The sequence below is a fragment of the Myotis lucifugus genome, unplaced genomic scaffold, assembly GCF_000147115.1.
Source record: "Myotis lucifugus unplaced genomic scaffold, Myoluc2.0 scaffold_10, whole genome shotgun sequence".
Taxonomy (NCBI): domain Eukaryota; kingdom Metazoa; phylum Chordata; class Mammalia; order Chiroptera; family Vespertilionidae; genus Myotis; species Myotis lucifugus.
In genome coordinates this window covers 8,553,659-8,567,662 of record NW_005871058.1, presented here as the reverse complement: position 1 = coordinate 8,567,662, position 14,004 = coordinate 8,553,659, and the positions used below count along the sequence as shown (strand labels likewise).

At 39.3% G+C, this 14,004-nt stretch overlaps 1 protein-coding gene across 1 annotated transcript in view; it reads right to left on the bottom strand.

Moving 5' to 3' along the window:
• LOC102428432 (antigen WC1.1-like) overlaps positions 1-14,004 on the bottom strand; it is a 47,528-nt gene that overhangs the window by 15,227 nt on the left and 18,297 nt on the right. Inside the window, exons 4-6 of the mRNA XM_023750009.1 lie at positions 12,709-13,029; positions 4,288-4,596; positions 3,877-4,194 (exon numbers count right to left, since the gene is read on the bottom strand). Of these exons, the coding sequence (XP_023605777.1) occupies positions 3,877-4,194; positions 4,288-4,596; positions 12,709-13,029 (948 nt within the window). The remainder of the gene's footprint in view (positions 1-3,876; positions 4,195-4,287; positions 4,597-12,708; positions 13,030-14,004) is intronic.

Below are 14,004 nucleotides of genomic sequence, written 5' to 3'. Positions count from 1 at the left end.
ATCCTTGTTGATTATTGTTGATCAGATATTCTGCCTATTTCTGGAAATTGTCATTCAAACCTCCTTACCCTAAGGCTACCCCAGACAAACCTCCTTACCCTAAGGCTACCCCAGACAAACCTCCTTACCCTAGGGCTACCCAAGATCAAATAAAAGCTTGGAGCAGCCTGAGCATCAGTGGAAGTCCCTCTCCTTGAGTTGGACTTGCCCGCCTGGTCCCCCAATATTGCAAAATTATCTCGTGTCTTTTTCTTTCACTTGTGTGCGGCTCCTCTTTCAGATACCGAACCCTACTCCACGCGGGACGTGGAAGGAAACACACTCGACATTAATCCATTTTCAGGTGATTTTTGTGTATGGTGTAAGATGAGAGTCTGCACCCCATTATTGTCTATGTCCATGGGTTATGCATATATGCATATAAGTTCTTTGGTCAATCTCTTCCTACCCCCCTCCTCCTTCCCTTTGAGATTTGTCAGTCTGTTCCATGCTTCCATGTCTCTGGATCTATTTTGTTCATCACTTTATTTTGTTCATTAAATGTCACATATGAGTGAGACCATGTGATACTTGTCTTTCTTTGGCTGACTTATTTCACTTAACATAATACTCTCCAGGTCCCTCCATGCTATCTCAAAGGGTAAGAGATCCTTCTTTTTTTACAGCTGCATAGTATTTCATTGTGCAAATGTGCCACATCTTTTTTATCCACTCATCTACTCATGGGTACTTGGGCTGTTATGTTTTTAGTGTATAGAAATACAACTGATTTCTGTATGTTGATTGTATATCTTAGAGCTGAGCTGAATTTATTGAATACTTCTGTTTTTTTGGTAGAGTCTTTAGGATTTCCAATATATAAGACTAGAGGCCTGATGCACGAAAATTTGTGCACTGGGTGGGGGGGTCCCTCAGCCCGGCCTGCCCCCTCTCACAGTCCAGGAGCCCTCAGAGGATGCGGGAGGCGACCAGGCTGATCAGGGGAAGGTGCCACCCCCATCACCCCACTGCTGCTGCCACTGCCAGCCGCCACAGCTGCTGGCCCTCCTCAGCCCTCGCAGCCACTGCGGCTTTGTCTGGAATGATGTCCAGAAGACATCCGGTCTAGCCGGTCTAATTAGCATATTACCCTTCTATTAGTATAAATCATATCATCTAAAATAATGACAATTTTACTTTATTTCCAATTTGGATTCTTTTATTTCATTATCTTGGCTGATTGCTCTAGCTAGGACTTCCAGTACTATGCTGAATAAGAGTGGTGAGAGTAGGCAGCCTTATAGTTTTTCTGATCTTACAGGAAAAGCTTTCAACTGTTCACACTTGAATATAATGATAGCTGTGCATTTGTAATATACAAATCTAGTTTCTGGACTGTCTGCTATCTGAAACAATTCAGTTCTCGACCAAGTTGTTCACAGAAAAAAATGTCTCGATTGTTGAACCAAACTGACTTTCAACCTGACGACCTTTTCTTGCTGATACCTCAGTGTGACAAAAGCTTTTCTCAGGCAACAAAGGAGAGAATGTTTTTGTTGTTGACAAAATTAATAATTAGCACAATTCTAAAACATAAAGAAGCCATCAAGAGTGCTAATGTTGCTAAGGGTGTGAAAGAAACAATAATTAGAGGCAATTGAAGAGGTACTAGCAGAAAAAGTGTTGTTGATTTGGATAAACAAAAAGCAGTTAGCCAGTGACAGCCATTTCAGAGGCAGTGTTATATGAACAAGCAAAGATGCTGCATTAGACATGTACTGTATATAAGAAAGGTTAAAGCAGGGAATCATTTAGGGGTCTAGAATGGATTCATTCAATTTACATTATTTCTAATGAGGAAAAAATGATACAGTTTTCTGACAAATCACTTCTCGAATTAAGTTCGAGAACTGAGGTTTTGCTGTATGGGTTTTTATTTTGTTCCTTCTAGACCCAATTTATTGGTCTGTAATGAAAATATGTTTTATTTTATCAAATGCTTTTTATGCATTCATAGAGATGATCATATGATTTTTATCTTTTATTCCAGTATTTGGTGCACCATCTTTATTGATTTGCATATGTTGAACCATCCTTGCATCCCAGGGATAAACCCCACATGGTTATGGTGTATGATCTTTTGAATGTGTTGTTGAATTCAATTTGCTAATATTCATTGAGAATTTTTGCATCTTTATTCATCAAGGATATGGGTCTATAGTTTTCCTTTAGTGTTATCATCTGGCTTTACTATCAGGGTAATGCTGGCCTCATAAGATAATTTGCAAGTGTTTCCTCCTCTTCTATTTTTTTGAAAGGAACTGAAAAGGACTGGTGTTAATTTTTCTTTAAGTGTCTGGTATAATTCACAGGTGAAACAATTTATCTTGGACTTTTCTATGTTGGAAGTTTTTTGAGAATTAACTTAATCTCCCTACTTGTTATTGGACGGTTCAGATTTTCTATTTCTTCATGGTTCAGTGTTGGTAGGTTGTATGTTTCTAGCAATTTATCCATTCCTTCTATGTTATCCAATTTGCTGGCATATTATTGTTCATTATGGCCTCCTATGATCTTTGTATTTCTGTTGTATCAGTTGCAATGTCCCTTCTTTCATTTTTTTATTTATTTTTATTTTTTTAATTTAATTTTGTTTTATTTCTGAAAGTATTACAAAGAGTATTACATATGTCTCCTTCCCCCCCCCCCTGACATTCCCCCAGCCTCCCCTACCCCCCAGTGTCTTGTGTCCATTGGTTATTCTCATATGCATGCATACAAGTCCTTCAGTAATTCTCTTACCCCCCCAACCCTCCCCAGGCTTCCCACTGTAGTTTGACAGTCTGTTCAATGCTGCTCTGCCTCTGTATCTATTTTTGTTCATCAGTTTATAATGGTCTTTATTATCCATAAATGAGTGAGATCATGTGGTATTTTTCTCGGCTTCCCAGGGGCCGGCGCAGCCTTGCAGGGGCTGTCTCAGCCTCACAGGGGCCGTCTCAGCCTCATCTTCTTTCATTTTTTATTTTATTTGAGATTTTTTTTCTTAGTCTAACTCAAGCATGTCAAACATGCAGCCCACCGGCCCTGAGTTTGACATGCTTATTTCTATTTTGTTTATCTTGTTTAAAAAACCAACTCTTGCCCTTGGCGAGTGGCTCAGTTGGTTGGTATGTCATCCTGTACACCTAAAGGTTGCAGGTTCGATTTCCAGACAGGGCACATATCTAGGTTTTGGGTTTGATACCTGGTCAGGGCACGTACATATGGAAGACAACCCATTGGTGTTTGTCTCTTACCCCCTTCCTCTTTCTCTCTCTCTCTCTCTCTCTCTCTCTCCTCTCCTCTCCTCTCCTCTCCTCTCCCTTCCTCTCTCTAAAAATATATCCTTGGGTGAAATTTAAAAAAAAACAGCTCTTAGTTTCATTGACATTTTCAATTGTCTTTTTAGTCTCTATTTCACTTATTTCTGCTCTGATCCTTGTTACTTCCTTCTAGTAATTTTGGGCTTAGTTTGTTCTTCCTTTTCTAGTTCTTTGAGGACCTCTTCTTTGGAGAGAAGGGAGGGCAGAATGATTAGTAGGACGGGAAGGTAACTTCCTAGGTGCTATTAATGTTCTCTTTGTTAATCTGGGTTGGGCTACATGACCAAGGTATACACTTAACTGCTTACACATTGTTCTCTATGATTATACTTAAATAATATTGCTTATTTTTAAAATATTATTTTTCTTAACACTTCTTGTGCTGACATGAAAAATGAATAAACAATGAAAAGAACAATATTTCACCATAAAATACCTTATTTTTAAGGCAGTTTTTCCACACTTTCTGCTCTTAGGCACAGTTCACTCAAGAAACATCCTTAGTACCAGTTAGCCCTTCCCTTTCTCTTACCTGAGCAGATCACAGAGGCCGTGCTTCCATGGGTACAGTCAGGAATGCCCAAGGCAGTCATTGGGCAATTCCATAAGAAGGACTCAGCCCCTGAGCAGTGAAATTGGGCTTTCCAGATTTGATCACCTCCTTTCACAAAGTATGCTGCTTTGGGGGTTGAGATGGCAACTCCACAGCCGAGCTGACGACAGACAACATTGGCATTGGCCATATTCCAGTGGGAGGCACAGAGCATTCTCCATTTTCCAGAAATATTCATTTCCACTTGTCCCTCACACTGGGAGGTGCCATTTTTCATGAGCCGCACTTCTGTGTATGCTGGTAGGAGAAGATAGGATTTTAACAAAGTATTATGTTTTTATCACCCCAACAGATTATGCAGAGAGGTTAAAATCTTGCTCTGCAACTCACCTGAACAGACAACTTGAACAGCACCTCTGTGCTGGCAAGTACCTCCAGGACAGGGCACTCTGGGGCAGGTCCTGAGCTCAGGTTCCTGCCCCTCACACCAGAACTCTTCATCCCAGACCTGTCCATCTGACTCTCTAAAGGGCACATCCATCAGAATAGACACAGCTTTGCCACACCCCAGCTCTGCACAGATAACCTGGGCAGTGGAGAATGTGAAGTTCCCACCAGATACTGAATCCCAATTTCTTCCAGAATGTACTTCTACTCTCCCTGAGCAGGGTCCATCCCCTCCAACCAGACGCACAAATCCTAAGAGAAAACAAATAGACCCAGTGAGTGTTCACAATCACATGTTGACAATTAGAAAAGACATCTGATAAACCATGGTGTTAAAATTTTCTTTTTCCAAGGAATGAGAAATGGGAATAATACTGAACAGTCAGTGTCAGAATGGGACCTCCATGTGTGTGTTTCTGAAGATAAATAATTTGTAATGGCTGAATACCTTGAACATATATTTCAGGATTGATCAGAGAAGTGAAGTCCTCAAATGGGTACTAGGATCTACAGTGCCCAAGGAAACTACACAATACATAAGCATTCAAACTTCAGTGAAGAACAACCTAGAGGGACAAGGGCTATGAAAGGTTAGAGACCTATCAGTTATAAAAGGTTAGAAAGCCATCCTGAGAGTTGTGGGGTTCGAATTCTGATTAGCTTCTTTCTCAGGAGCCAATCCTCAAATGACTGAGGATACGGAAAATCATGAGGATAGTATCCATGAATCCATGTCAACCTATAGGCAGACTGTGATGGCTCAAGGTTAGAAATAATAGACATTATAACAAATTCACTTTTATGGTTTTACATTTTATTTTTCTGATAATTTTTTATGGCAAAAAAAAAAATCCCAGAATATCTTTGGTGATCTAAATGGAAAAGATACGTCTGGATGTTAAGAAAGCTCAGAGAGTCATAGCAGAGGGAAGAGTTGGTCCTGGCCATCTCTCTTCAACCAGGACCAACTTGTTGGTAAACTTGGGTGAGAGTGAGTTCTTAGGGGCAGTTTACAAGGCAGCTGAGTTTGTGATCACGTCCTACTAGAGGTTTTTCTTTTGAGTCTTAGCAAATGCTAAGGGATGGTAGTAATTGATTTTTATCCTGTCATTACACTAAGTCTATTTCTATCTGACATTGGCAATATGGCAAAATAGTAAGTCCCAACCTCTGTTTTCCCACAGAAACAATGATTTGGCAGCCATCTATATGCACAAGTGCCCTGGTGGGAGCCTTGAGGTCCAGATGAGAGGTTGCAAAACCATGGGGGAGCCAAAGAATGAGGAGGGCCAATAAAATAAGTCATATCCAAGCCCCAGTGGCAGGCCTTCTGATTATTGTTCCAGCTGTAGGCCTGGAAGCAGCTCCATCCTCTTATAGATTTGGCTCCAGCCTAGCTTGTCCATGGTCTGGCCACTAGTCCCATCCACCAAAGAACCCTGAAGAATACATGTGAATCTATGCCCCCAGTAAGAGGTCTGACAATCTTAGACATGATTGTTAACCCAGAAGCAGCTCCATCCCCTAGATCCAACCCTTTTCAACTGTGGTCCTGAAGATAACCCTGTCCACTCAGGAGCCCAAAAGGAACCATGCCCAAGCAACAGGAAGGCCAAATGTGAACCTGACTGTGACTCTGAAGCAGCCCTGTGACCTGGCTCTAGTCCCATTCTACCACACTCAGGAGGCAGTCTGGGCCATCCAGGAACCCAGCAGGAACTATATCTATCCATGCCTCTGCTACCGGGCCCACTGACCACAGACCCAATAGCAGACCCAGCAGCAGCTACATGACCTGAGTCCAGTTCTGCTCCAGGGGTGGGCAAACTTTTTGACTCGATGGCCACAATGGGTTCTTAAACTGGACTGGAGGGCCAGAACAAAAGCATGGATGGAGTGTTTGTGTGAACTAATATAAATTCAAAGTAAACATCATTACATAAAAGGGTATGGTCTTTTTTTTTTTTTTTTAGTTTTATTCATTTCAAACGGGCCGGATCTGGCCCGCGGGTCGTATTTTGCCCACGGCTGTCTAGACCATGATCCTGAAGGCAGTCCTATCAGTCAAAGGATATAGTAGAAGAAGATCTTTACCTGTAAAAAAAAAAAAAAAAAAGTCTATAAAGACTGGAACAGGTATCTGCTCCTTCAAATGCAGACACAGATCATGAAGAATCTGGCAAAGATGATACCATCAAAGGAAAATAATAATGCTCCAGTAACTGACCCTAAAGAAATTAATATCTATGAATAAAAAATTCAAAATAATCAGCTTAATGAAGTTCAGTGAGCTACAAGAGAGCACAGATAGACAAATAAATGCAATGAGAACAACAATAAATAAACAAAAAACAGTTTAACAAAAAATTGAAAACATAAAAGGGAACAAAAAAATTCTGGAGCTCAAGGATACAATGACTGATCTGAAAAAAAATTAATAGAGAGCTTCCACAAGACTTGATCATGCAGAAGAAAAAAATCAGCAAACTCAAAGACAGGTCATTTGAAATTATCATGGTAGAGGAACAAAAAGAAAAAAGAATGAAAAAGAGAAGAAAGCATATGGGACACAGTGTCCAGCAAAATGATATAGGTATTTGAGAATCCCATAAGGAAAAGAGAAAGTGACAGAAAGATCATTTAAAGAAATAATGGTTGAGAACTTCTCAAATCTCAAGATGGAAATGAATATATTGATTTATGAAGCCCAAAAGTACCCAAATAGGTAGAACCAAAGGGGTTTACACCAAGACACATTATGATTCAATTATTAAAATTCAAAGACAAAGAGAGAATTTTGGAAGCAGCAAGAGAAAAGCAACCTGTAACATATAAGGGAGTCCCTATAAGATTAATAGATGATTTCTCAGGAGAAGTCTCACAGGCTAGGAGAGAGCAGGATGATATTCAAAGTAATGAAAGAAAAAACTGCCAACCATGAACAACAAAACTATCCGTTAAGAACTAAGTAAAAGCCTGGTGGTTGAGCTTGGCCCATGAACCAGGAGGTCATGGTTCAATTCCTGGTCAGGGCACATGCCCGGGCTGTGGGCTCGATCCCCAGTGGGGGGTGTACAGGAGGCAGTGGATCGATGTTTCTCATCAATGTTTCTATCTCTCTATTCCTTTCCCTTCCTCTCTCTAAAATCAATAAAAATATATTTTAAAATATATATTTAAGAATTAAGAAAAAATAAAAAATTTCTCTGACAAGCACCCCCAGACAGAAGTGCTGAAAAAGGTTCTTCAAGTTGAAATGAAAAGATGCTAAACAACAACACAAAAGTATGTTCATGTATCAAAGTATAAATCCCACTAATAATGGTAAATATGAAGATAAATACAGAATATTGCAATACTGTAATGGTGGTACATAAATCAATTTTAACACTAGTATATAAATTAAGAGACAAAATAAGTAAGAATAACTATAACCACAGAAATTTGTTGATGAAAACACAATATAGAAAAAAATAAAATCTGACATGATTACATAAAGTGGCAGGTTGGGGAGTAAAATGTAGTTTCTGTATGTTATCAGCTTAAAACAAACTTCTAGAACTGTATAATATTCCATGTAAGCACCATGGTAACCACAAAATAAAGTACAGTAGATAAATAAAGATAAAGAGAAGAACAAGAACTACAAAACAGAAAATGATTAACAAAATGACAACAGCAAGTCCTTACCTATCAATAATTTTAAATGTAAATTCACTAAACTCCCCACTCAAAAGACATTGAATGCCTGAATGGATTTTTAAAAACAAGACTGAACTAACTACATGTTGTCTACAAGAGACTCACTTTAGATTTTATGACACACTTACACTATAAGTGAAGGTATGGAGAGATTCAATGCAAATGGTAACTAAAAGAGATCAACATTAATAGTATATCAGGCAAAATAGACTTTAAGTCAAAAACTGTTAAAAGAGACAAAAAAGACATGATATAATGATAAAAGAGTCAATTCAACCAGAAGGTATACTAATTACAAATATATATGTACCCAACAATCAAAGCACCTATATATATGTCCCAAAAAAATGTATACACACACTTTGAATAATTATAAAAGTAGTTTTTATTAAAATACATTTCATTTCCAAAATTGAGCTATCAGCTGTTAAAGTGTGTATACATTTTCAGAGGGACACCCTGTATAAAGCAAACATTGACAGATCTAAAGGGAGAAATAGACAACAAAGTAGGGGCAAAATAGGTTAACGGTTGTGAGGGTTGTGAGTATACGTCCATATTTCTCTCCTTCTCCCTTCCTCTCTCTCTAAAAATATATTTTTTTAAAAAGCAGCCTAGTCATAGCTGGTTTTGCTCAGTGGATAGAGTGTTGGCCTGCAGACTGAAAGGTCCCAGGTTCAATTCCAGACAAGGGCACATGCCCGGGTTGTGGGCTCGATCCCCAGGAGGGGGTGTGCGGGAGGCAGCCAATCAATGATTCTCTCATCATTGATGTTTCTATCTCTCTCTCCCTCTCCCTTCCTCTCTGAAATCAATAAAATAATAATTTTTTTAAAAAAGCAGTCAGAGAAAATTGACTCATTGTATAGAGAGGAACAACAACAAAACAAAAACGTATTGCTGACTTCTTATTGGTGGCAATGCAAGCCATATGATATATAATATAAATAACAATATAAAATCAATTTTAAGGTAGCGGGTAGGAATTACCAACCTAAAATTAAGTCTCCTATGAAAATGCCTTTCAAAATTGAATGCAAATAGACAATAGATAAAAGATTAGAGAATTTGAGGACACCAGACCTACACTACACAAAAATCTTACTGAAAGTTCTTCAAGCTAAAGGAAAATGATAACAGATAAAAAAAAGTGGATCTACCCAAAGCTATAAAGACTGCTGTAAATAATAAATTTGTGAAAAAATATATAAAAGATTTTTTCTTATTTTAAAAATAAAAGAACATTTAAGGCAAAATTAACAGTGATGTATTATAATATTTATAACACTAGAGACCCAGTGCACGAAATTCATGCGGGGGCGGGGGGGGCGGGTGTCCCTCAACCCAGCCTACACCCTCTCCAATCTGGGACCCCTTGGGATCGGGCCTAAACTGGCAGTTGGACATCCCTCTCACAATCCAGGACTGCTGGCTCCTAACGCTCACCTGCCTGCTTACCTACCTGCCTGCCTGCTTACCCCCTAACCGCTACCCTGACAGCCTGATTGACACCTAACTGCTCCCCTGCTGGCCTGATCACCCTCAACTGCCCTCCCCTGCTGGCATGATCTTGCCCCCAACTGCCCTCACCTGCCAGCCTGATCACCCACAACTGCCCTCCCCTACTGCCCTCCCCTGTTGGCCATCTTGTGGTGGCCATCTTGTGGTGGCCATCTTGTGACAACATTGTGTGAGGGCATTGCACGACACCACCTAGGCTTCTATTATATAGGATATCTATAAGTAAAATGTATGACATTACTGGCACAAATGTCAAAAATAAGAAAACAGAAGTATACGGTTTTAAGATCTTATATGTTAACTTTTATAATATCATTTGAAGGTAAAAAGTGATCAAAAAGCAATAATTTCAACATTATGATAAACTCTTTAAAAAGGGAAATAGTAGACCAATACAGTTAATAAAATAGTTATAAAAAAAACTCAAATAAAGATTAATATAGGAATAAAAAAAACAGAACAAATAGCAAGCTAGCAGACTTAAAGCAAATCATGAAATAATTACATTAAAATTAAATAATTTAAATTCTCCAAATAAAAGCAAGATGATCAGACTATGCAAAAGGCATAACCATATGCTGTCTACAAAAACACACACATGAACTATAAACAGAATCAAAAAAAGATATACCTTGCAAACACTAATCCAAGAAAGCTGTAATATATAATATCAGATAAAGTAAGACAGAATTTATTCAGAGAGAAATAATAAACATTTTATGATGATAAAATAGAAAAGAAAATATGTAATATTAAAATTAGCAGGATACAGCTAAAGAGGTTCTGAGAAGAAAATTTATAGCCTTGATGCTTCCTTGATGTATACATTAGAATAGAAAATAAAAACTAAAGGCAAATGATCTATGATGCCATTTCAAGAGTCTACAAAAATAACAGCAAATTATTATCCAAAAAGAATGAACACTGCCCAGCCCACATGGCTCAGTGGTTGAGTGTTGATCTATGAACCATGAGGTCATGGTTCAATCCCAAGTCCAGGCACATGCCTGGGTTGCAGGCTCGATCCCCAGTAGGGGGTGTGCAGGAGGCAGCCAATCAATGATTGTCTCTCATCATTGATGTTTCTATCTCTCTCTCCCTCTTCCTTCCTCTCTGAAATCAATAAAAATATATTTTATTTCTCCCAATTTTTATCTGCCATACATTTATAATAATATAAAATTTTTAAAAAAGAATGAACACTAAGAACAGAAATCAACGAAATAAAAAGCAAATACACAATAAAAAATATCAACAGAGTCATCCTGGCCAGTGTTCTCAGTGGTTAGATCATTGGCCAGTGCACTGCAGGGTCTCAGGCTTGATTTCCCAGTCAAGGGCAGGTTCCTGGGTGGCAGGTTCAACCCCAACCCGGGATGGGGCATGTTCGGGAGGCAACCAATCAATGTGTCTCTCTCACATTGATGTCTCTCTCTCTCTCTCTCTCTCTCTCTCTCTCTCTCTCTCTCTCTCTCTCCCATTCCTCCCTCCCTTCCATTCTCTCTAGAAATCAATGGAAAAAAATATCTTCACTCTTCAGGTGAGGATTTAAAAACTAAAAATAAATTTTAAAATATCACCAGAGTCAATTGGTGATTCTTCTTAAAAGAATAATAAAACTAATATTTCTTTAGCAAAACAAATCAATAAAAAGTGAGAGAACACACAAATTAATATTATCAGAAATGAAAAGAGGGATATCATTATAGATCCTACTAATGCAGTGTTTTATGTTCACTGTGGCATTATTCTCAAAAGCCAAGATATGGAAGCAACCTAGATGTCCATCGATAGATAAATGGATAAAGAAGATGTATAATATGTAATGGAATGTTATGTAGCAATAAAAAAAGAATGAAATCTTGCCATTTATAACAGCATGGATAGACCTAGAGGGTCTTATGCTAAGTGAAATAAGTCAAACAAAGAAAAACAAATACTATATGGCTTCACTTACATGTGGAATCTGAAAACAAAACATAACATAACAAAAACAAACTCATAGAAATAGAGACCAAAGGGATGGTTACCAGAGGGGAGGGATGAGGGGGATGGATGAAAAACGTGAAGGGGAATATAGTCAATAATATTGTGAGAAGTTTGCTCAGTGAGGACTTCTGGGCAAGATGGCAGCCTAGGTAAACATAGTACTTGCTTCCTCCCACAATCACGTCAAAATTACAACTAAACTACAGAAAAATCATCATTCAGAATCATCTGAAATCTGACTGAATGAAAGTCTTACAACTAGGGAATTAGAAGCCACATCAAGACTGGTAGGAGGGGTAGCAATACAGAAGGGGCTGATTTCACACCCATGTGTGGCGGATAAAAATTGGGAGAGCTGAAACCGGTTTGGCTCAGTTGATAGAGCGTTGGCCTGCGGACTGAAAGGTTCCAGGTTCGATTCCGGTCAAGGGCATGTACCTTAGTTGCGGGCATATCCCTAGTAGGAGATGTGCAGGAGGCAGCTGATCGATGTTTCTAACTCTCTATCTCTCTCCCTTCCTCTCTGTAAAAAATCAATAAAATTTATTTTTTAAAAAAATTGGGGAGAAATATCTAGGCTGCAGTACACAAATAAAATCCCCTTATGTTTTTTGCTTGTGTACTCCACCCTGACCCCCAATATAAGTCATTTGTCTATAAGTTTTCTCTCTCTCCTCCCCACCTGCTTGTTAAGCCTATTTCCTTGGTATTTTCCCATGTGGCCCCCTTATGGAATTAAGTGACTCTGTCTCTCTAGGACTTGTACGTATAAAAACTTTGTTTTCCTGTGCCTCTTTCATGTCCCCTCTTGTGGCTACACCTGATTGACCATCTCATGAAAGACTACAAATAGCTACTATGATCAGACAAATTCATACAGGTACAACCCAGTAGTTGTACCTATAGGAAACTTTTGATCCCCCCTCCTTATTTCTCATGACACACCACAGGGATGAAAAGTTCTGTGATCCGTAGGTATGGACTACTTACTGTCCAGGGCTAAACATGCTTCTTTGAATACCTAATGCTTTAGGAATCACTGTGTAACTGGAATCTTCTCCCATGAATGCTCTACTAGTAAAGGCTGTGATCCTTAGAATGAGACTCAGGCTATTCCTGCTGGGGATCCCCTTCCAGACATGACAGGCTTACCTGAGCAGGCAACTCCAACATCCAAGGTATGGGAATAGTCAAGTTCATGATAGTTTCGAACCATAGAATGAATACAGTCATTGATTTTCAATTCTGTCCCTTCGCAAAAAAGATATGAATGCCAAATGGGCCCTACCCCTGATCCGAAATAAACCCCTCTGGAAGCAGCAACAGCAACTCCACATTCCAGCTGTCTGCACACCACAGCTGCATCCTCCAGGTTCCAGTCAAAATCATTCACTGTGCCCCATATTCCTCGGTACTTCACTTCCACTCTCCCCTCACAGCGGTGGCCTCCACTCGTCAGCCTCAGGTCTGCAGCTGCAAGAGAGACGTAGACACAGAACTCATGACACAGCAGAGATTTTAGGAGACCGTACAGTGGTGTGTGTTTAGTATTAAAAACCTAGATCTCTGGGAGAGTTCCAAAGGTCAAGATGGCAGAGTATGTAAACACTATTCTCACCACCTCCCATGACCACATCAAAATTACAACTAAACTGTAATAAGTAAAAGGAGAATCACTCAGAAGAAAAAAATAGTTATCTAGGGTTTCAAAAATATCTCTATGTATAGCATTTGTTTATTTCTGTGGTGTAAATACAGGGTGGGACAAAAGTAGGTTTACAGTTGTTCATATGGAAAATAATATAATAGTTAATAAATAATAATATGAGAATAAACTATTTCACAACTATAAACATACTTTTGCCCTACCCTGTATTCCCACTGTGACCAGTTTTAAGCTATCAATGTGGCATCACTAAGTACAGAGTTGGAAAGAGATGCACACAATTATTTCTCACCAGCTAGTAAGATCCAGCTCCAGGCACCCCACTGAGGATAGGCCTTTAGAGGATCAGGATGCTGTTGTCTCAATAGATAATGCCTAAGGCTGGTAGGGGCCAAAGTTCACCATCCCAGTTATAGTTCATGGCCCACCAGGCCAGTGGAGGAATCTTCTCTCCCCTCTGGCCCACAGGGAGCACTCTCATCTAGCTTTGGAACAGAGGAGTGTGTTAAGCAGCCTCTAAAATCCTGATTATTCCTATTTCCTTGCATTCACACCCTCACATAATCTTCCTCACACTTGATTGTGGGATGAACCCAGTAACATGCATCCAACAAGTGGAATTTGGCAAAATCGATGAGCTGTCACTTAAGAAATTGGTTTCAAGAGGACTCTGGTTTCTCTCTTTTTGATCTATCTTACTCTCTTATTTGCTTGCTGCAATGACGCCAGCTGCCAAATTGTGAGCTGTGTATGGAGAAACCTCCATGACAAAGAACTGAGGG